Here is a 23766-nt window from a genome sequence, read left to right as displayed (position 1 = left end):
GTCTGGACAAAAGGTGCAGCGTGCAGAGTAAGAATCTCATTCCGATGTGTTTTAAAAGCAAATCATCACCAGCATGATATCTAAAACGGTGTTGAACACTATCAAACATGTACTCCAATGAAAGAAATGAGCTGCTGGAATATGCCGCCAAATTTTCCATTACTGTCACACACATACAAACAAAATTAAGTTTCATTTCTAATTCTAAAAACCTGCATCAAATGCACCATCTTGAAGTGAATAATGCCTACTACCAACAGGTTTCGGCTCTGGTTCAGCAGCAGGAACGGGCTCCACAGGGATGACCTCTGCTGGGGTTACACACTCTGCTGGTGGTGTCTCATTGTCAGCTGGAGCTCCATCTTCCCTACTAGGGTCTGCCTCTGCAGGGGAGGCTGCTGGTGGTGGTTCGCTGCTGGCTTCTGGTTCCTGTTCTACCACAGCAGGTGGAGGATTCTCTGTCTCAGGCTTTATGTCTTCCACCTCTGCTGGTGCCGCCACTGGAGCATCTATTTCTTCTTCTACAGGTTTCTCTTCTGCCACTGGCTTCTTCTCAGCTGTCTTTGGAAGTTTAGGTTTTGTCATCCTTTCTCAGTGTTTGGCAGTCCTGCAGCTGATTCAAGCTGATGATTGTGCGTGTCCGCCTCGTCTGCCAGATGCCTTGCTCCAACCTATGTTCTCATTCTCTCTCTCTCTCACGCGCATACTGGCTCTCGTTCTCTTCGCTGTAGTGACAACAATGCAGCAGCCTCTACAGTAGCGTGAAGCCCTCTGTGTTAAGCAGCTGGTCCAAGCAGAGACGCTCGCTGCCAGGCCATTATTTATAGAGAGGAATGCCATGGATAGTTTCCTAATCGGCTGTCTTACAGACAAGTGGCCATCTGGATACAATGATGTTCCCTCTTAAATCAACAAATCAAGACAATCCAAACCTGAGCCTCTGCCTTACAAGATACTGTCAGGATAGTAAGGTAGTACATTGCAATTGATATGCAAGGAAGTGAAACAATATGGCAGTCTGACTCTTACATCCTACTTTGTTCCCCTCATGTTTGTATGTTCAGTCGCAACATGAAGAATGTCCACGTTGTTGTATGTTACTGTTGCCTGCTGCATAGCATACTGTCTTTGAATTTACATGAGGAATATACATAAGAGAATCCTAAACAAGAAAGTAATCAACTCAGAGATGTACAGTAGAGCCTGAGTATGTGATCAATAGCCTACAAAAACATAAACTCTTCATTGAAAAGGACCTAAAGCCCTTGAAAACTTGGCTTCAAATCTTAAGTAACTCTCTCAAACAATAAATATTCATGGCTAAACAAGCAACAATTAAAATGTATCAAATATCTTGAGGAATTATCTATTAGGAGTTTAACATTTAAAAACTCAGTTCATCTGCTTCATCAAGACTCTGCGGGTGTGCTTTGATTTCATTGAGAATTTGATCACATTTCAGAAAACTAATTAGCAAATGGTCATGTGATTTGGGTAATGCTATAACTATTCAGTGCGGTTCAGCCTTTACATGGATGTAATACTGTGAATGCTATGGCAGAGAGGAAAGGTTCATTCACCCATGCATGCAAGAAATGTAACTTATCAGACCTCTGGAGCCCGCTCTTCATCTGCTACATGAGCTGCTACTACCAGAACACAACTGAATCTCCGACCAAACTGTAGACAATCAAGTTTTTTTAAATGTAGGTGGCAGGTTTTGACCACAAAGAAGAATGCATGAAATAAAAAAAGACAATATCTCTAGTTATGATCGATCCTTTTTAAAAACTGTTGATTTGAGAGTCCAACAATGTTAAGCTGTATGAGTGCAATGGTGCGTACATTGCTGCTCTTTTAATCATCAGAAACAATAGAGGTTCAGTATCTAGCTCAAGAACACTTCGACATGCGGACAGGAGGAGCCAAGGATCAAATCATCAACCCTGCCCATCTGAGCCACAGCAACCCTTATTAAACAAGCGACATTGTAAGACCTGGGTGTAATATTTCCTCATCATCTTGTCCATGTGGTGATGGGTGGTAACGGACATACACACCGCCATGAGTGACATTAGTCAGAAAGGACCTGTGAGTCACATGTGATCCTATGTGCAACATATATTTTTGTTACACAGACAATCCACAGGCTTCTCGGATTACAACAAACATGACCCCGTCCTGTCTTGACCACAAATCAACCAGGCCCCGTGACCAGAGTGAAACCTTAGTCTGAGCAAACCAGGCATGAAACAACCCCGGACTCATCAAAAGACTGACATGTCATCTTCATCGCCCTCTGCCGTCACTCATTCAGATCAGTCATCGTCCTCGTGTTACTGTAGTGTGGCGAGTGTAACAAAATGTACCTTTTTTTTTTGTTTTCATTTGATCTATAAATGCATGATCTCTGTCATAGAAGAGTTTTAACAATAACAAATGTCTGAAAATGATTCATTGAATGCACAAAGTGGGACAGGAGCTGGTATAAACCTGTTGGTGAAGACTCACCGACTGGCACAAAAGGCTGTGAAGCTGGACTGTGACGAGACATGCCGATGCCGTTGACAGCATAGATTCGCATCTCGTACTCCATTCCTTCAATCATCCGCTTGGCTTCATAGGTTGTTTCACAATAAGGGTCAAAGTTCAGTCTCATCCACCTGTAGCTCTTCTTCTTCTTTCTCTCCATCACGTAGCCTTAGACATAAATGTTGTAATCGACTAGGCTAGTCAGAACAATGAAGGAGGAGAAGACTTCCACATAATTTGAACAAATGAAGCATTTTGATATGTTTTACCAATAACTGGCTGTCCACCATCAAACAGAGGGGGATCCCACTGGACCACACAGGAGTCCTCTCCCACACTGAGGATTCTGGGAGCCTGGGGAGGATCTGGAACATCTGGGGGAAACATGACTCGTGTTCAGAAATAAAAAAAAACGTATATTTACACATACAGGTGATGCACTGATTTTCCAAACAGATTTAGAGTGTATTTGTCTACACTGTGATGACAATAAAAACCCAAATTTTTTTTTTTTACAAATGAATGTCGCTCTTACCGACAACTTTCACATTGATATCTGCAGTGTCCTCCCCAGCGGGGTTTCGAACCACAACAGAATAGATCCCCTCGTCCTGCCTCTCAGCCCCCTCGATGGTGAAGATACAGTGTCCCTTGGTGGTTTCAACATGGACCCGACTGTCTCCCTCTGTGACAACCTTCAGCGCACAATGAGAACCAGAGGTAGGTAAGGATGCTGCATGGTACAATCCATGTATTACATAAACATCATGTCAGAATTTGGAGAGGTAATAAACACAACACTTTCCATCTCAAAGTTCATTCAAGTATTTGGGCAAATCATGCTTTTAAAAGCCAACAATATGATATGAACACACAACTCCAGATGTCACCATGCAAATGCAGGACCAGCTTCTGAAATGAAAGTCTAATGAGTTGTTTAAAAGGGCAGTTGTGTCCATGTACTGATTTCTTGTAGTTTGAACTAAATATTGTTCACTCAAAGCTCTTTTCTTGGCTACAGAAGTGTCTTTTATTTGATTTTACCATCCCAAAATGTAAAGTAATTTTGCACAACTTCAGAATATTTATCATTTTTAATCCAAGGATTATTTCACAGAGTCCTTTTATAAAGTTGCCATACAAAAACATACTTACTGCCCAGTTTCCTCTGACCTGTGTCTGTCTTTAGGGAGATTCAGGACATGCTCTTACCTTATTGATGTGGACGGATTCTGACCACATGCAGTATTTTTTTACCATGCTCTTAATGCTATGTAAAGGGGAGACATAAAAGTGAAACACATATGTACACCGATAGCCACTAGAGAAGTTGTTTTTCATGTATTTGTCTGTATCTGACTGTGATTGTTACTGCTGCAGCTTGTTCTTTCTTCAGGGTTGTAAAGCAGTAAATCAATATAACACACAACCTGATGAGTCAAGTAGCTGCAGGATCAATTCTTTGTTGTCTTCAACAGGTAATGGTAACACATTTGCAAGTTTACATAGAGTGAAATGCACATAGACTGCAACTTCTCTACTGGCTGTATTTGTACATCCAATACACTACAGGTGAGCCTATTGTTTTCTTTAGAGACAAAGAGGTTGTAAGCTTATTGTCCAAAGACACACATGGGTTAGAGATACTGCCGACTAACTTGGATTTCAATCTACCACAAACAGTTAACTTCCCCATCCGTCAAGGTCCAAGAGGATGCCGGCCCTTCTTTCTCTTCTCCATCAGGTTTTACAGAACTAGCCTACATTTGAGCAGAGCAAAGCGGTAAAAGTCGAAGAGAACAGAGAGGGCGTGAACACCTCTCTTTCTCCTCAACTCAAAGAAACCGCCAGCAGGGTGGCATCGTTGTATTAAGCTGTTATTAGCTTTGCACTACTTCAGCTTGGTTAAAACATCTCAGTACTCCAGACACATTTATTAGCAGGGAGGAATGCATTAGTTATCACAGTATCAGTGAGTCTTGACGAGTGATATGAGAGTGATATCAGAATTCAGGCCAATGCTGACTCAAATAGCTGGATTGGGTATCTACGACAATGGTGCCGATTCAATTCAATTCTATGTTATGTACTATACTACATCATGTACTGGTATTTTACTTCCTATTTGAGTTTTTTTTAACAATTTTCTTCTGCAATTAAAAGGTTTACAGTCAAATTGCAATTCCTGTTAATTATGAAGATTCTTTACCCACTTGCTGGTGTACAATTTATAATTTTAATAATAAATAATAAATCAGTGAATACCTTATTTGTTAGATTTTTTTCTTTTACAAAGTTATGAAAGTAATGTTCAAGTCAAGCCTGATGTTGCCTTTTACATAAAAGAATGATCCCAACCTCTTCCACATCAGCCGATACCTAAAGCCTGGATATCGGGACGGAAAAAGTAAGATTGGTGCATCGCTAATCTAGAGCTAACCTGCGCGCCTCCAAATAGTAGTAAAAAGAGAGTAATCTCCTCAACTTGTATTGTATTGAAACTGCAGTACATGTTGATTAAATATGCCGAAATTGTTTTAGAATTTTACATTGCAGTGTTACAGCTTCAAAGTTTAATTTTGAATGTGAATTAGGCTTTGCTTTCACAGCAAGCCTCAGATTTCAGATGATACCCACTGTGCTCTGGACCGACATTAGATGTCAGACGATCGGTGTGTTGCTGATTAATAAGACAAGTCTATTTTACCTTCCCTCCTTTGGTCCAGATCACTGTGGGAGCAGGGTCTCCAGTGATGGGGACATCCAAACGCAGCTTGTTGCCAGCCACCACCACGATGGTTGACTCAGTGGTGCGACCCATACAGTCCAGGTGGATCTTCGGAGGATCTTGTAGAGGAAGAGAGTAATGGTTAAAATGAACAGACCCTTGCGTTTCATCTGGCTTCCTACAAGAGAATAGGTTTGTGGTACCTTGGCGTGGCACGTAATCAATCTTCACCTCTAGGACACAGAGGAAAAAAAAGGGTGTTAGAAATCGTTTTAAGTCAAATTTAGCTTGTGAAACTACGAATAATGTTAAAATGATAAAAGCAAAAAGCATCAATATTACCCAGGAAATTGAGTTTAGCAGAAAGGTTGAAAGCATGGCCATCTGGCACAAAAGTGTAGTCTCCCTCATCCTCTGGTTTGACCTCATCTATGGTCAGTTTGTGGATCCTAAAATGGTGAAAATGTTTGCATTTCAGTTCATGTTGTCATGGGATATGTAGCCTACAGCATATTTAACGCACATGTCCTCACCTGCCAACATGTGTGATATTTATTCTGGCATCCGGCTTGACTTCTGCACCATTCTTGTACCAGGTTCCTCTCACATTCTCATCCGACACCTCACACTTAAACACCGCCTGATCCTCTGCCTTCACTGTGAGGTCTGCAATGCTCTGGTAGACCTCCAGGTCTTTTTCTACCCAATCAGAGAAAACAAGAGCTCAGAGTTCAGATCATGTAAACTATTGAGGCTTTCAGACTTCAGAGGAAGTTCTACTGTACGAGACGGTGAAATAAGATGCAATAAGATGATGATGCATGATGATATTACAGTAAAAAAATTAGATGCAGCTATTCTATGTGAGGATAATATAGTAATAATATCTTCGAGCGTAGGGTGTTCATTATGTGTGCAGCCTTTGTGTGTTGTATCTTAGCAACAGGCACAAGGAGACTAGTTAATTGGATTGAGGACAGACAATGAAGTGGGAGGATATGAAGACCAGATGAAGGAGCTTCAGGCTATTACTGTAAACCACGAGAAATAATCTACATGGGAGTTATTAAGGGTATCCCTAAGAAATTGTTATCTGTGCGAGATAACAATTTATCTCTATTTCGTCACACCACGCTCCTTGTAAAGGTTATAAAGGAGTTCCTCGTCACCTCGCTGCCAGGAACTGCAAATAAGGTGGTTATAGTACTATGATGGGAGTTCTGCCAAGGACTGAGGTGTTGGGCGCGCACATACACCCACACACACACACACACACACACACACATATATCACACATGAATATTTTTTGGGGGGGGGTTCACGAATAGTTCTGCTCTGTGAGCTAATGGTACTAAGATGAAATGGTTATCGGGTGGTTAAATAAAAAAAGAGGGTGAAACTAGCTAGGGTTTATATTTTGCCTACGTCCGTGTACGGATGAGTTTGAACCGTCCGCATCCATCATTTTTAGATCACCTGTGGATTGAAATTAAGCATATTTATCCACCTGTAACCTTCATGTGCAAAACATGCCATGTCTTAAATACACTAAAAGTCATCATATTTAAAATAATAAATAAAAAAACATCAAAAAACATCAAAATCTGACTCAGAATCAGACTTACAAATATCTGAGGGGCCCAGTGCAGATCTTTCATCAGCATCACCGGGCTGTTGTGACTTGGTACTAGAGGCAATTCTATCATCTAGCAACAAAACATACTTTAAAAGCATAACTTATATTTTATATACAATAAAGACAATGACAAATTCCCACGGTGATATTGAGAAACTTTAAAAGTGTTGCATTTCAAAGATCACCATAGTTTTGGGTGTCTTTTTGCTATAAACTATCGAAATGCGAGGCTTTATTTTGCCTGATTCCACATGGTTATAAAGCTTCTATTTTGCCTTTTGAAAAAGTGGGACATTAAATCAACACAATCAAACAACAACACAAAAGAAAAAAAGACCAGAGAGAGAAACGGGCTAACTTGTGCAAACTCGTGCCCTTCAGGTGAAATATGTTTGACGTCTTCTAACTTTAGCTTGCGTGTGGACTTCTTGGCAGTAACCTTGGCAGAATAATGCGGGCAAATGGCAAGAGTCACTATACCCCAAAGATAGACAGCATGCCGGGAGTGGCGTGAATGTTGGTAGGGTATGAGAATGTAGACTTGGAGCGTTCATCACTGACAAAAGTGACTCATACTGTACACCGCTCACATGACTGACACTCACCCTGCACCATGAGTTCAGCCATAGACTCGCCACCGTTCGTTTTAACCTTGTAGTGGCCGCAGTCTTCTTTCGTGGCCTCATTAATGATCAGGACATGTTTGCAGCCGTCTTTCTTGAAGCGATACTTGAAACACTCGTCTCTCGTCAATTCCACACCGTCTTTTTCCCTGCACAGAAATTCACAGCAACAAAAAATATCGTGATTATTAGTCATGATGAAAAGTATCGTAACAAAACATACCTTTAACAGATGGTTCAACACTCAACCTTTCATTTTGACGCTTTCAACCACATCTCATCTCTTGCCCATACAATAAATGGCCACTTGTTTTTCGGTCCACATTTAGGTGTTAGGTGTTGTAAGGTGTAACTAAGTGAGATTCATTTTCTGAATGAGATTTGGGCCAAAAGCTCAGAAAAGTATACATGGACCTTGGAGCTCAGCCAACATATCATAGAAAGAACACTGTGTAACACTGAAATGTTGCTTTGATTCAAAGACATTCTACTTGTTTTGATTTAGTGACAGTTAATCTGGCAACATCCGTTTATCCATCAAACCATGACTCACGGATGTTTTAGCTTAGTTTAGCTATGTTTGTTTTGCATGTCAGCAGCAACAGGTTTACCTTTAGGATTTATGATCCAACAGCATGAACACGTGACTCAGATTTGTGTGTGTAAAGAAGAATATCTAACCATTTAACATTGGCTCCTTCCTCCGAGACTTCACACTCTAGCTCCACCCTCTCACCCTTCATGACCATCTGATCCTCCAGATTCTTCACAATCACAATGGGAGGCTCTGCAGGAATCAGAGAAGAATGAGAGGTTGAACTGAAAATCTCGAACATCTTCTGTACTCATTATGTTGTAAATTTCCTCTAAATCTTGAATACCTTTAACAAAGAGCTCAGTGGTGCATTTCTCCTCTCCCGCCACACAGCAATATGCGGCATCATCTGCCAAGGAGCAGTGGTTGATGGTGAGGTAGCGCATGTTGCCAACACTCTCAAAGATGTACCTTCATAAAGACCAGGGAGACTTTTAAACATTGTACTTTGGTTGAGAGCTATAACTTGAAAACTTGAAGTTGATGAAATGGCAAACTAGTTGGGGAAAGAGCTCATATGCAGTTGTTTTGTAAAATCCAAAAAGAATATTAACACATTTTTTATTGCCCTTTGACACTTACTTGCTATGGATGTAATGAAGGACGGGTTTATCCATATATTGATGAAAGCAGAAGCAAAGGAGAGACAGAGAGAATTCAATTTAAAAAAATGTTATGTTCACCAACATAATTTAGGATTGCTACTGTATTATTTGAATGTGTCATGATGTTTTATTGAGTTTAGGTGACTAGTTTAGGTCTCCTCTCTAAATTCTAACCTTGCTGATGGTTGAATTTGTTGTCCGTTCTTAAGCCATTTCACCTCAGCATCTGCATTGGCCACCTCAATGGCCAGTTTCATTTTATGTCCCTTTGACACTTGGTAAGCTGGATCCAACTTTTTCAGGAAAGCTAAGTTTCAGAGAAGGTAAACATATAATTGCAAAGTTAGAATTAGGTTATAACTTTAAATTGGGTCGGAAATTAGACCAAGTACAACCTAAGACCTCTGCACAAACCTTCACTTTTCTTCTCTTCTTTCTTCATCTTCTTCAGCCTCTTGAGCATGCCTCTCAGGTCGGTAATGCCGTGCTGAAAAGCAATCTTCTCATATTCTGAAGAAGGAGCATGGTTGAGAATGTTCCAGACATCCATGTCCGGCTCTGCGCTCACCTGCACGGCTCTAATACACCAACCAGAGGAGGATGTTCAAAACACAGAGTTTAAAATTAATATTGTGAAGGAAGTAGGCTATAACAGAAGCACAGTACTACTGACATGATGGTAATACCTCAGAAATAGATTACTACTCATGATAACTTACTTTATTCAGGATTAATTCACTTTTAACTATTAATGAATCATTTTAGTCAACTTCATACATTGTTTACTTCCTTATAGCATATAAAATGGTGTAATAAAGATAAGAAGTGTTTTCTATTTAAAAATGATGAATTCTTGCATTGCCAAAAAATTGCTACACACAAAATAAAAAAAACTAGTATCAAATCCAAGCAATTATACAGTGTGCTTGGATTAGGGTAAAATCAATGTATATTCTAAGCCCTCTTGTTAATTCATTCAACCAAATTTTCTATTCATGATTTCTGTATGGCCCAGCTGAAAGCTGCCTACCTTCTTCCTTCATGGGAGCTGTACTGGTAATATTTGTGATATACTTGCTAAAACGATGAGGTATTTGAATTTTACAAGCAAGTAAAATCTCAATTTAGTCTAAAATATGGACAGAAAAAAGGTGAAAGAAGAACTAATGGAAGTAGGAACACAATCTGCGCTGTCCTCCCCTTCCTCCTTCCTCTCTCTACCTCTCATTAGTCTGCATGTCTTTACCTCACCTGTCCACTAGATGCCCTCAGCAACTTTTCTAGCTCAGCCAATCACCTGGCAGCCTTCGTGAGCAGCCGTGTGCCTGCAGCTTCTTTTCTTGTGTTCAAGCTGTCTGTCTTTAATTTATGTAAATATTTTCCTGTTGCATATTTGTTGCTGATATTTGACTTGCTGCAAGTTGCTGGCTTTTGTCCCGATTGCTCAAGTGAGCAAAATGCTGTTTACAACTATTGTGAGCACCTTGTTGCACCTCAATAACAAAGATTACAAATATGGTTAGCAAACTATTATTGGCTTATGCTATTTAATCAACACTTAGGGTACAACATAGTGTAACAAATTAGTAAATTAATACATAACTTTAGATAACTGACAGCTGAATGTATGCAAAACAACATTTTCCTACGATACTCAGCAGTTTCTTACCGATTTGAGGATTTTAAGAAACTGCTGCTCATTCAAAGGAACAACCCAAGAGTCAAATATGGCAAAACAAACCAGACACGTTAAAACACAGCATATCAACAGTAACATATCCACATATTAGAAACATGCATTTAACAGTAGTTAAATATCATAGGAGTTGTTAAACTGCAGGTAAGCATGCATGAATAAATAAGGACTAACTAATGTAATTCTGTGTTTGGGGTTGGATATGGTGTCCAATTATTTTGTGCACAAAGGACAATGAGTGTTTCGAGATTTTTGACGTGTTGTGAAAGTGACTTGTGTTTCTGAGTGAAGACTGCAAAGAATGTTCATAATGTCAGAGAAAACCAACATGTAACGAAAAGAGAAGTGTTGCTGTGTGAGTTGTTGTGGTAGAAACGAAGAGAAAAAGAGTGCAATATTAGCGATCACATATCACACTTAATCTATAAGTGTGATAGTGAAAGTGAGATAAGATAGGGTGACTAGATAGTGGAAGTGGAAAATCAGGACTGTTATTGCTGCATGTGTATTTAATTGTATTTTCACTGGCAGATAATTTAAATTATTTGAAGAAGCTTTTGCAAAGTGCAAAACCTCCTTTTCAAGTTAAATTCCTGAGACAATGGACACATCAAATCACGCTAATGTATCATTGTCCTCGGGCGTTTTTGCATGCAGTTAAGTTATCAGGCTATCATTCCAGCTTTTAGTGCAAATGCCGAAGTAGCTTACTCTCTGAAGATGCAGGACGAATGAGAAAGAATGAGACAGAAAAAGATTATAAAAAGCTGAGTATCTACTGTTACCTTATTCTGAAAGTATGCAAATTGCTGTCACTATTTTGTAACTGCTTACCTCTTTTTTAATAAGGTACTGAAGTCCAGCTCTCCTGAGTCTTCCTTTCCATCTTTACTACTGCAGAAATATCAGCCAACAGCAGCAAAGCATCAACACCACAGTATAAAACAAATCCACGTTTCTAGACTTTTATACAATATGAATCATTTCCTGTTAACTCATGCTCCAATATGTAAAAACAATGCAGAATGATACTGTACAATGCAAATATCCAAATAATAAAATTAAGCTTGGGTTAAAAAAGACAATTTTGGATTGGTCATTCTGTAAACTGAAAAGGAGATCAGTGCATTGATGGATAAAACAAGTGATATACAGGCAGACGTTTTGCTGGAGAGACAAGTGTTGCCATGTTTAAAGGAACAGCACTAGGCACTTTGGGAAATACACTATTTATTTATTACTCTCTTATGTTTGTGTCAGCTATAGAACCAGAGCTGAGAGAGTATTAGATACACATAAAGACTGGAAGAGGGTGAAACAGCCAGCTTGGCTCAAACCAAAGTTAAAATATCTGCTACCAGGACATTATAACTCATTTGTCAAATCCATTCAAAAATGTTCTGGTTTTATGGGGAGCCCCAACAACAGCCTAGCACGTTACACCATGTAGCAAACTCCTTTTAAACAGACATCTCATTCTATTTTTTACATTTTTGTTGCGATACAATGGGTTCACTAGTGAGCTTTAGAGGTACTGGCCTATTTTTTTTCCAACTGAACTTAAATTGCATGATACATCATATCTGCTCTGTAAATGTCTCCCATCGAGAAAAAAATAATTACATTTATATTTTTCATGTTTTCCACAGTTAATGTCAGTTTGTAGGCTAAATAGCAGCAATAGCGTGATGTCTTACAAATGTTATTTTGTTGTTTTTGTGTGAATTTTCCTATAAATGTCCAAAAATATGAGTGATCAGTGTGCTTGTGAAAGCTCCTGCTGTGTTTAGGTAACAAAACTACTTGGGTAGGTTTCGGAAAATAAGAACGGAAGTGGCGTTGCTAAAGTGTGAAAATGACGTGACAAATAAGTCAACGTTGACTTCTGGTTCTGCATAAGACACAAACCGTCTCTTTGGTGAAAGTCTGGTGTTTCTAGACCAACAGATCTTTGTGACTTTGTAGACTTTGTATGTCACCCATCGTGACTCACCATAAGTAATCCAAATGTGGAATACTTATGAATTGATTAAGTGGGTTACATGGTTACATATAGTGCATTTTCTTATAGGTATAGCTACAAACAGGGTATGAGAACAGCCGGTCTGTTTAAATGTCACCAACACACCCCTCCAGCTGCTGAGTGGAAAAGGAGCATTTATGGTATTTCCCCCAAAGATCATTTTCTTCTTCCTTTTAATAATAATAAAACAAAAGTACTATCAATTCAAAAAGACATTATTTTTGACTTAAGGGTGACTAAATGTGATTCCCGTTGGCCATTAAGCTATTTTTATTTGCAATTTTGTCCTTATTGGAGAGTTTACAGTGAAGAGGCAGACAGGAACAAGGGGGAAGAGAGAGAAAGGGGTATGATGGAAGGGGGATGTTGTGGTTATGTGCTCTGCACCTTTGCAACCATTACCTTACCGTGGGTTACCCGTTAACTAGCCAGGCTAGTTGTTCACCCCTGCCTCCAGTCCTGCTACGTTAAATTAATCACCTCCTGGCTGAAGCTTCAAACTTAACACACACACATTTGACAGTGGTCTCAATTTTCTCTTCTTAACTCTCAGAAAGAAAATGTTAGCAAGCAAATTCATATTTCCCAAAATGTTCAATTATTCCGTTAAGCCGTGAGCAGCAGCATCCATCCACGCAAGAACGTCACAAAACACTCAAGGTTAAAGACAACAACAGCCTCCATAGGATCTGCTCGACTCTAATCAGTGGGATGAAAGGTAAAGACAAGGGCAGATATTTGACTGTGTGCTTGTCTCCTGTCTCTCCGACAGCAGGATTAGAAGCTGAGTCTCTGGTTTATGTGGTGAAGTTACAACACAGCATAGCTGCACTTCCTCTATGTGGCAACCCTGTGGAAGAGCTCATTTACTGAAAAGCCTGTGTGTCTTAGCACATCCTGCCCTTTCAGTACGATCAAACCACCGTCAAAGCTCACTCTGCCGGGAAGCTGTTTGTGCAGCTGGCTCTGCTGTTTTGATCGAGGCCCAGGATCAGAGAGAGCTGATGGCTGCAACCAGTGCTTGTTACTCAGTGGCTTAATAACCAAATCTCGATGCATCAAAATCTGGCTGAGTCAAAGGTTAACACAATGACAGCTAGTTAGCGCCTACATCAAAGATTTCTTTTAATTTCAGTCCTCTCAGCTCTCTCTGGTCTTCGTTCTGTGGTCCATCTCTCAAAATTCAACAGATTGGAAGCTGCACCATCCACAACACTGGTTCTGTTTGACTTGATTCAGAGAAGAAATAGTCCACAGGAGAGCGACAGAGCCTCTTATCCTGGTCCTGGTTTCTCTCTGCTTCAACAATCAGAATCCTCAGAGTTTGAATACGAGCCACCATTGTTGCAACAAACCCTCTTTACTACCTTGATTGTGGTCCACTTCCCTTCTTACCGGCTTCGTTCCCAATAGGTTAGCATTTACACAGTCACTTGTTACACAAAACATGGTAATATACTACCGAGGGTCACTGAACTGAAGTTGCCAATTGTATTAATCTCTTACAGTATTAAATAGCAGAATATGGATAATGTTGCTGCTATGTTTTACTGTACATGATTTTGATTTGTTTTTTATCACATGATCACTATCTCATTTGAAAAAGAAACTTCATATTAAATCAACTTCAGATTGGCAGGTATTAGTTGAGCACTGGAGCAGAATATGGTCTAGTTCATCAGAGTTTGTTATATAAAGCTTTTTATCATAAAAAAACTGTTTTGAACATAACACTTCAAATATGACTAAATATGAGCTGTTTGTTTTTAGTTTTTAAACACAATAAATATAAGGCAGAATAGCATTTATTTTAGGTACATCATTTCACTGAGGGCATGAATCAACACGTATAAAATGATTAGTTAAAATGACTTTTGTTTGTAACTGATCAAGTTTTTCAGTACCTAAGGTACAACATTTTGCTTAAGACTTGTAAGCTCAAGAAAGAAGCTATATGACACTATTAATGAAACTTGTCTGGGGACCAGCGGCCAAAACCTTTATGTGAAACTAATAAAGGAAAAAGTAAACTAATCAATCAGCATATAATCGATTTCAATGTGACCAAACATCCTTTTTACAAAGACTTAAAAAACTTACGTGCGCCTAAAAGCTGCTCTTATGTCGAAACCTTCAGCAGCACAAGCCTCTGAAATTCAAGAGAATCATTTTATTGACTGAAATTATATTTGAAACAATTCTGATGAGTGTCAGAAACAAACTAACAACAGGCTCACTCACCATGTACAGTCAAGTCAAAATTGCAGCTGTCAAACTTGTCCCTGGATGCAACCTCACATCTGTAAGCTCCAGCAAAGTTTGGCTTGGCGTCGATGACTTGCATCTCAAACGTATAGACCTGCAACCACACGCACGAGGAGAGACGTGAGAAGCATTACGCGACAGGAGTAACATCTTCGATTCAAAACCTTGTTGTACGTATGCTTCATGTGTGTAACATTAGTGAGTTTCAGATTTGGTATCTTTATAGAGTGTAAAAGTTTGTTTTGGCGTCTTGTTCTGAAATTCTTAAACAAAATCTGTTGGGTTAACATGTCTTTCAGTCTCCCCATAACATAGCATCTGAGGTAGCGTGCCTGCGATCCATCATGTCATAAGGATGAGGGACTGAGGCAAGAGCTTGCAAAACTAAGGGTGAGAAGGGCAATACTTGCAAAACACCTTTGCTGCCTGAAAGAAAAAATTCTACATATTGCAGTTTTTTGACTAATGATGTTGTCGAAATACATACGTATAATGGGAAGTTGCTTGTTTGCTCTTGAAACAAAGTAAGAAAATAGGACATATATTGTGTGTCTCAAGATCTCAAAATACGATGTCTCTGTTTTTGTTTTGGTGTCTGCAGCATTAGTCTACGGTACCTTACTGCTGCGGTCATACGTCTCCTTAAGCTGCAGGTGTTTTCCAGACTTGCTGGCGAGGTCCATCCACTTCCCTTTGAACCATTTGATGTTGGGTTTCTTCAGCAATGACTCAGCATTCACTTTAGCCACAAACGTAATGTTTTCACCTGCACAAAAGATGAATTTACCATGTGGCTTAGCACATTATCCTTCAGATTCCTACTGTATATCCAATGCAGCACGTCATGTTATCTCTATGCACATAAATACCCATATAGTCTCTCACTTGGATCTAGGATGTACATATAAGTTTGGCAAATAAAAAAATAAATTAAAAAAAATCAACAATTTGGGAGTTAGGGATTAGTTTTGAATTAAAAGCACCATTAACATGTATAGCTGTATATAACTTTAATTTTATTTCCATCAACTTTCCTTCTTTTCACATTTCACAATACCTTGCCTAGCTCAGAGTTTGAACTGAAACAATGTGATAATAAAAGTGTAAATAAATACTCATATTAAACCTTGTTAAGACAGTTTATTCAACAGAATGTGACACACGTACTTCCTGTACTTGAAGCCACTCACCTACAGTGACCTCCCCACTCTGGGGTTTTTCTGTGAAGAGTCCAGTCAGCGCCTGTCTGGTGTCCGGAGGCTGTCCCTCTAAATAAAGAACAACCACAAGGTCAGAGCAGAATACCACAACATGATGTTGAGGGATCAGAATCAAACAATGTTAATTTAAAATATACACATATGCAATGTGTTGCATGGAATTACAGGATGCAAAACCTTTCATTTTAAATTGCATTATTTGCAATATTATTCAAGGTCGACAAATTGAGTGTATGACATTTGAATAAAAGTCTTTTTTTAGTTTAAATACATTAATTTAACACCCAAAGGTTCTCAGGCTTACATATGCTCAGACACTATCAAAAAGAAAACCAAGTAAATATATGCTACTCTATGCATATGGTTCAAAACATAGAATATGAGACACAAACTTGAAGGCAGCTAAGCCCAATGCCTGTGGCCAATGCCAAAATACACATGTCCCGTAATGTACATGTATGTGCCATATCAAACAGACGTTTGACATTTCCAGGAAAAGCTTAAGTCAATGATTAAGATATCATGATGAGCAGCATGGTGTACTTCAGTGACTGAACAAAGGAAAGGGGTTAAGTAACTCACCCTCAGCTTGAGGAGCATCATGTGCCGGGGCAGCGGTCTGGTCCTCAGTGGGTGCTGCTGCAGGTGGAGCAGGAGCCTGTTCCGGTTCGACAATAGTCTCCCCAGGTGCATCAGCAGGGGCCTCAACTGGAGCTTCTGTGTTACCAAAGAGATGACAAGTCACAAGTTAGAGGTACAATGAAAAATATTGGATCCGTACATTGCACATCTATCAACAAGCAGTCAGCTACAAAAAGGCCAATGACCGATCTGTCAAACTTCATTTGTAATCATAGAAAATGTGTGTAACCAGCAAAATATTCAGTGAAACTTTGAGAAGCACTTAACATGAGACTATTTTGTGTACCAAGGCCAATAATCAGTTAAATGTATACAGTTGAATCTATTTGATACTTAAACTCTTTTATGACGTGTGAAAAAAATGTCTCTGCTGAACAAATATTTCGAATGTCTTATCATCTTTGAATGGCTGAACGATTTTCCATGTGTTATCAGCTGCCTCTCATGCCTATCCTGAGCACCAGTCAAGTGGTGGTTACTCATGAGGAAATAATGTGCCGGTGTGAGGGTCAAGGTCTCCGTGCAGACAGAGTAAGGGTGGCTATGATGTGGGCCACGGACAGCTGTGGGACGTCTCTTGTAGCACACTGGGCCATTAGTCTGCTGCCTTTCTTCAAGATTCGTTTCCACCTTATCAAATCCAAACAAACGACCTCAGCCGGTCACAATGACAGACTAATGGCACAAACATTGATGTTTGACACACTTAGCACACAGTCATTGCAGCATGCAGAACAGTGCTCAGTAGATGTGATAAGGTGCTGGACAAAATGATTGTGATTGAGCCAGTGAATGGAAATATCCAGATCCTTAGAAGAATAGTTTGACATTTTAAGTGCATGTTGTATCTCGCTTGTTTAGTATATAACGTCAAGCCCCAAGAAGCTTTCTTGTTTTACACTTTGCGATATAACATGTTAATTAGTGATCTTTAGAAGTGCTGGTATGTGGATTTTGTTACCTTCGGACAGAGCCAGGCTAGCTGTTTTCTTTTGCTTTCTGTCTTTATGCTAAGCTAGCTTGCTGTCAAAGCTATGGACTGCTGCGGACGGGGACAGCTGCAAAACATATTTTAACCACTTAAAAGAAAGGCCAACCTAAAGAAATAATTTCAAGTGTTCAGTTTGTACTCCTGTCTGCTTCTCCAAACTCAGGGCGTGCCGATTGTCATCTTCTGTAGGTAAAACACTCACTATGGGTAAGTTGAATCTATTTGATACATCTAACTCTCTGCAACAAAGTTAATTAGAGTATTTCCTAAAATGTCGAACTATTCCTATGAGAGCAAATACTTCTTAAAGATAGACCTTACAAAGATGTTTCAGAGGCTTGTCGCTGAGCAGCTGTCAGAGTGTGCAGAATGTGAGTTCATGTGCAGAAACATCAAGTGCATGCAGTGCATCAAGTATTTACTGCCTCAGCGGTTTTCTGCATTGAATGCTATATTTTGCTTTGTGCTCTGTGACGACACAGCCTGTAGGTGAGCAAGCAGAGACCTCAAACGCACAGCTGCAGCATCAAAGTCTCCCACCTGGCTTTGATAAAACCTTCAGGTCAAACTTGACCTTTGACCCCCCAGCGATCACTCCGTAGACATTGGCATCTTCCTTGGTAATAGCTTTTAAAGCGAGGGAGTGCTTGTTTCCGTCTGCTGTGATCAAATATTTGTCGCCACTGGCGATGTCCTTTGAGTTGCACTGCCATTTCACTTTAGCATCAGGCTTCCCGGTCTCTGCTTCAAAGACCACAGAGGACCCCTCCTCTGCCTCCTGAGACTTTGGTTTCTTGGCAAACGCTGAAACTGAGGAGGGAATGTGGGTTCAAAATGAATAAGCCCTGTTAAGTGTAACTTTGTTTTAACATATCTGCTTTAAGGGTGTAATCAAATAGTTTAAGGAGAAAACATGGATATGATAATTGTTGAGTGGACATTGAAAATGATTTTGTGACATTGTGAGAAAAAAACAAAACAAGTAACAGGTAACTGTGGTTACTCTTTGCACCTTGAATACATTGACAATTCAATTAAAGACCCCAAATACTGTTTATGATGTTCTTGGTATTTGAAGCTATAATCTTGGAAGTTTCCATCGACAAACAAACATCACGCCTGAAAAAAGATCAACACACATACTATAACTAATTGCAGCAAGAGTGAACAAGTAAGAGAGAGAAGTGTGTGTGTGTGTGTGTGTGTGTTGGGGGGCAGAGCTGAGCGGAGCTGCTCATGAGCTGAAAACGTACAGTGTTGTACAGTCTGCACTTCACTGGGTGGGGCTAGCTGAAAACTAATACATTTGCCCTTTCCCAGTCATAGTGTCTTAAAGCAGCAACATCTGGCTCCATAATAAGTCTTATTTGTGCAATCTTGGTATTCACTTTCATAGTTTCTGTACTAACAAGAGAATAGTGAATGTGGGGAGTCATGAAAGAGTAAATGTAAATATTGAGCGTGGGGAAATTAGATAGATCTAAAGAACCTAAAGTTTATTCAACATGAACATCTGGAACGTCTATAACAAACTGAACATCAGCACACAATTAAAAAACTATCTATACTTATTAGTAACAGTAACAGGCATGGGATCCTAAATGTGTAAAAAAAATCAATACATGGTGCCAAGGGTCCGTCTATTAATAGTAGGTGTTACACCCATTGTGTAAAACACCAGCTGTTGCCTTTCATGCTGTGCAGGGAGGTCTTTTTATCTTTTGAGAAGTTTTAAAACATGCATAGAAACGTCACCCTCCACTTGTCATCTTTAAAAAGGACCTAAAAATAGTGAGTGACATGAGAGTAGACATGTGTCCAACAGTAACGCCAGGTGCTTAGAATCATGAAATGTATGGAGGCCTAATTCAGATACATATCCAGAGTCCTTTGACAGTTCAATGTACTGAGCAAAAAAAAAACATGTGTTGCAAGATGACCTTATGTGTTTATATATAGGATACATATGTACTGGACTAATACATGAGGCTGGCAGACTTCAGCTGCAACAGGGGCGCAGGTATCACAGTCGAGGGATTAACTGGACTCTATTTTTGTGACTCTGGGGCCACAGAATGATTGGTGTGCCCTCAGTCTGTCTGCAGCCATCAACCGCTTGTCACGCTGTCAATCACTCATGCTGCCAGCTTTACCTTTCACATACTCTTATCACATTTAAAGTAAAAGGACTCTCCTTTTATTTCAGTTAATATAAAATACTAAATTAAGGTTCAAAAATATTTAGTGGGTATACTTTCAAAAACTTTGTTTAGAAGAAAGAATATTTAATTACATAAGAGTTAGAGTAAAGTTTATCATAGCCGTTAAGTGACCATAATATCTGAAATCTGTTGATTGAAGTCTCTTTGTTTGTCTAAATACAAGATCCTGTTTTACAGAGCTCTGACTAAGCTCTTTACTCATTTATAATCAAGAGTTACTGTTCTTTATGCACCTTGCAAGGTTAACAATAATACGATCAATTCAGGGATGACTTTTGGGTTGGTTGGCACTTATACCTTCAAAAGTAAATCAAAGTCTGACCTTTTAATGATTTACTGTTGTTTTCAAGGCATTCTTTTATGAAATCATATTTTTATGTTAATTCACTTTCACCGCATACATACTATGTATTCATGTATTATTTTGTACATGTTTTATCTGAACATAATCATTTATCAGTGGATTGCTTCAGTTAGTTGCTTGTTTTATAGTACCTTGTGGTATTTTTACCACTAGTGTTGCCATGGGTCACTGTTTACAAGTTTTGTTTGGATAATGCAGGAATTCACCTTTAATTAAAATGTGTCTCAAACCTGCAATAACTGATTTTTTTGGCCGCTTGGGGGCAGCAAAAGTTGTGAACACAACATTGACATATCGTCGCTTTTTAAGTTGATATGGTGAACTTTAAGTTTTTCACAGCCAGCAATAAAAGAGCTAATTTATCAGTAACTTAGAGTTACTAACTGATGAATTAAGTCCAACACGAACTCTCTTTTAGGTCCTTCTTTGGTCCCCTGACGAAAATACCTGGCTGTGTTCACCGTCGTTTGGTGCTGAGCAGGTAGTGTACAGTGGGTTTTAAGATCTTTTTCACTGAAAACGATGCTATGAGAGCGCTGAAAGTGAACCAAAACTGTAAAGTTGCGTGTCGGACAGCTAAACAATGAGGTTGAATTTACGGCACCGAGGCGATCTGCAGATTCAGGTGATGATTATCTCTAGGTTCATCATTACAAGTAACCCCTTTCACATTGTCACATTGTCGTTTAAGACACTGTTATTTGAAAAATATTAATTATAGATGCTATAATATACATATTTTTTACCTTAAAGTAGACAAAGCAAACCATGTTTATTAAATACAATTTCAAAACTCTGAGTTCAAAACCCTGAAAAGCATCCTGTTTATTGCAGTGTTGATCCTGATTGATAAAAATGTCACATGCAGGCGCAAGACGATCCTAACTGTTATTTTCCTGAACAAATCCAAGGCACTAAAAGTCTTAGCACACACAAGCTGGCCATTTGGGCTGCAATGTGTCAACTGATATGTGATATGTCGTCACTCCACAAACAACAAACCCTTCCCACCTAAGAGAGGAGGGGGGGGGACAAACTGTGGAAAGTCATTTGTCAACTTGGAATTTTTTGGAACATTTACATTTTTTGGATCAGTGATGCATTTTATGAATGCAGTGATGTGACAGAAATGTGACAGTGTCGAATTCATGTTACACAATGTTTCCACCTGAATCACACGATGTGTAACTGAGTTCCTGACACGTCCAAAAAGGGCTCAGAGTAACTATCATGCCACTGGCAAACACATTGAACTAAGCATGGATAATTGCACGTAGTATGTTGTGATTTTAGCCACTGGCTACATTAGCATTTGTACTAAGCTACTTTATTAAGCCGTGGTATTATGTGTTGGAAGTGTAGACAGTTACTTGACCTGATCTACAGTATTGTTATCACATTCACTAGTATCTGCATGACATTTTACCAATCACCCTATTTCATTTTTGTCTCAATACACGTCATAGTTATAGAAGTCTTCATAGCACAATGCCTCGTTTGAATAGAGAAGAGTTTCACAGTTTTAAAGGTACATAACAAATCTATTATCTGCTACTGTTACTTCAGTGTCCCTGTGTGGAGTCAAAAAAGTTAATTTTATTCTGTCTTGTTATAAAAATGTATTAAACAAATTAAATTTCTCTATTTTACAGATTGTATAGTCTGTTGATAAACCTGTAAATTCAAATGATATACTACTTTTACACAAATGTAGAATATATACATGTAAATGGCAAAAATGTGCTTTTAATTGTGACAAAATGGCACAATTGTGACTTAAAGGACACTGTGGTAATACAATTAAACAGCATAATATAAACTTTTTTTTTTTTTTTAAGTAATAATGTTATTATTCCGTGAACAGTCTAACAGTGCAGTTCTCAAGTGATCTTGAGTTTGTTTGTGGTTTACAGTTGAGGGGCGTGGCCCAACACAGCAGAATATTTTCTCACACATATTGTAATATCACATAGTTGGTTTCTCAGAAGAAGTTTGTGTTTCAGGAGAATATTGCACAGAGGAAGTAAAACATACATCTAGACATTCAGTTGCAACATGTTGATAAATTCACAGTTTTCTATAACAGGTCATATCTATTGTAGACTTTCTTACACATTTGGTCTGACAACAGGATTAAGCTAATATTAAACAATGTAATGTTAGTTTTTTCCATGTTCCTTTGTTAAGGAAACAGTGTGACAAAACTTTCAAAAGTAGCTGAATAAGCACGTTTACCTGCTTTTTTGACTGGCTCTGGCATCCTGAATGATCTTCTCTCCTCCACAGTGTGACTCGCTGTTCCTAAACAATCTGCCGTCTATCTCGACCCTGTGCCTTTAATAGTGGTGCTGCTGCCAAAAAACCCCCCCATTTTCCTTTCATGAACCATCCCACCTCTGTTGCCATGTTTTTTTTCTCCAAGGCCCAACACAATGTCCAAACGAACATCAACTCCCCCGCCCCGTGCTTCCCATCCCATCCCAGCAGCAACCCGGCCCCCAGCCAATCCCCCGCTCACGTCTGACCTCGGGCTATATTTCAACCATCCTTTCCTCCAACACCTCGGCTGAATGATAGGGCTTGAGAGGGAGGGGAAGAGACGCATGTCGGTGGTTAAATTTAGAAACATCTATGCTGCATTAAGTCACCCTGTAAATCTAACAACGAATATGAGAGGATGGTTGAGAGTATGAGATGTATAGGTTTGTTTTATTACCATACTATACTACTACTGTATACATACAGTATATAAATCTACTATAACCACTTATATTACCATAAATGAGACATGGGGAAGAAGAGAACCTCTCACAAGCTTTTTAGTGTTGCAGCCTCAATTTAAAATGGCAACTGGACCAGTCATCAAATTGTGAGATGTGGTTTAATAAGTTGACGACAGAAATGATCAGTGCTGTATTCAGAGAGCCACATCTGTTGCTTAAGTTGGTTCATCATGGAGTCCTTGTTGTGACCCTTACTTCTGTTAATGTGTTTTTCTTTTCTCACTTAGTTTCCTAACACACTCAGAACTCATCTGATCCTGCCGTAATAACATTATCCAGCACTGGTTAAGCTATATAGCATTGCATTTTATTGTTTTCTATTATATTATATCTCTTTTCGTCTTCTCACGTATTACTTCTGGGCATTAATTACAACTTGACCATTGAGGGGAGCTGTTGGCCCTTGGGACACCAGCTGCTGTAGTATTTTTACATTTACACACTGCACATTACATTTTAGCAAATTACTGCCTTGTATTGCAGTGTTTTTGTATCGTGTTATACTGTATATTATTTAATTTTCTTTGATGTCTTTAAAACAGTTTTATTATTATTTATTTAACTAAATTTAATCTGCAAAAGTGGTTTTGAAATGTGGTGAATAAATATTGTTAAGTTCCTATTTTTCTGTTCAAAGCGAGGTATGAGGGAGTGACATCGATAAGCATTGCATAAGCATCGCTGCAGTGTTTCGGCAGTTTCCTAAAAACTATTTTGTTTAGAAAAATGATGAATAAAACTACGATAACTAAACAAAAACAGAGACAAGATATCATTGCATGGCATTCAAGAAAAACTACACCAGTCAATGCAGGGGAAAACAACTGGATGCACAGCTGCT

At 39.1% G+C, this 23766-nt stretch overlaps 1 protein-coding gene across 3 annotated transcripts in view; it reads right to left on the bottom strand.

Annotated features, from left to right (window-relative positions):
* Positions 1 to 22442, bottom strand: part of mybpc3 (myosin binding protein C3) — a 31561-nt gene extending 9119 nt beyond the window's left edge. Inside the window, exons 1-24 of one of the 3 annotated variants that reach the window (XM_031846338.1) lie at positions 22378 to 22442; positions 18097 to 18366; positions 16506 to 16640; positions 15894 to 15971; positions 15321 to 15469; positions 14680 to 14797; positions 14539 to 14587; positions 11250 to 11309; positions 11127 to 11129; positions 10389 to 10412; positions 9134 to 9297; positions 8894 to 9026; positions 8697 to 8699; positions 8401 to 8525; positions 8201 to 8306; positions 7502 to 7668; positions 5794 to 5959; positions 5603 to 5709; positions 5464 to 5493; positions 5240 to 5379; positions 4221 to 4292; positions 3068 to 3227; positions 2802 to 2906; positions 2512 to 2700 (exon numbers count right to left, since the gene is read on the bottom strand). In XM_031846338.1, coding sequence (XP_031702198.1) covers positions 2512 to 2700; positions 2802 to 2906; positions 3068 to 3227; positions 4221 to 4292; positions 5240 to 5379; positions 5464 to 5493; positions 5603 to 5709; positions 5794 to 5959; positions 7502 to 7668; positions 8201 to 8306; positions 8401 to 8525; positions 8697 to 8699; positions 8894 to 9026; positions 9134 to 9297; positions 10389 to 10412; positions 11127 to 11129; positions 11250 to 11309; positions 14539 to 14587; positions 14680 to 14797; positions 15321 to 15469; positions 15894 to 15971; positions 16506 to 16640; positions 18097 to 18366; positions 22378 to 22402 — 2578 coding nt within the window. In that variant the 5' untranslated portion in view covers positions 22403 to 22442. The remainder of the gene's footprint in view (positions 1 to 2511; positions 2701 to 2801; positions 2907 to 3067; positions 3228 to 4220; positions 4293 to 5239; positions 5380 to 5463; positions 5494 to 5602; positions 5710 to 5793; positions 5960 to 7501; positions 7669 to 8200; positions 8307 to 8400; positions 8526 to 8696; positions 8700 to 8893; positions 9027 to 9133; positions 9298 to 10388; positions 10413 to 11126; positions 11130 to 11249; positions 11310 to 14538; positions 14588 to 14679; positions 14798 to 15320; positions 15470 to 15893; positions 15972 to 16505; positions 16641 to 18096; positions 18367 to 22377) is intronic. The other 2 variants (XM_031846336.1, XM_031846337.1) reach the window with 2 other exon arrangements.
* Positions 22443 to 23766: the final 1324 nt, after the last annotated feature.

This window comes from Anarrhichthys ocellatus, unplaced genomic scaffold (genome assembly GCF_004355925.1).
Source record: "Anarrhichthys ocellatus isolate YVR2014 unplaced genomic scaffold, GSC_Weel_1.0 scaffold6, whole genome shotgun sequence".
Taxonomy (NCBI): domain Eukaryota; kingdom Metazoa; phylum Chordata; class Actinopteri; order Perciformes; family Anarhichadidae; genus Anarrhichthys; species Anarrhichthys ocellatus.
Note: the sequence above shows the minus strand (reverse complement) of the source record. Positions and strands in the feature narration are given on the sequence as shown.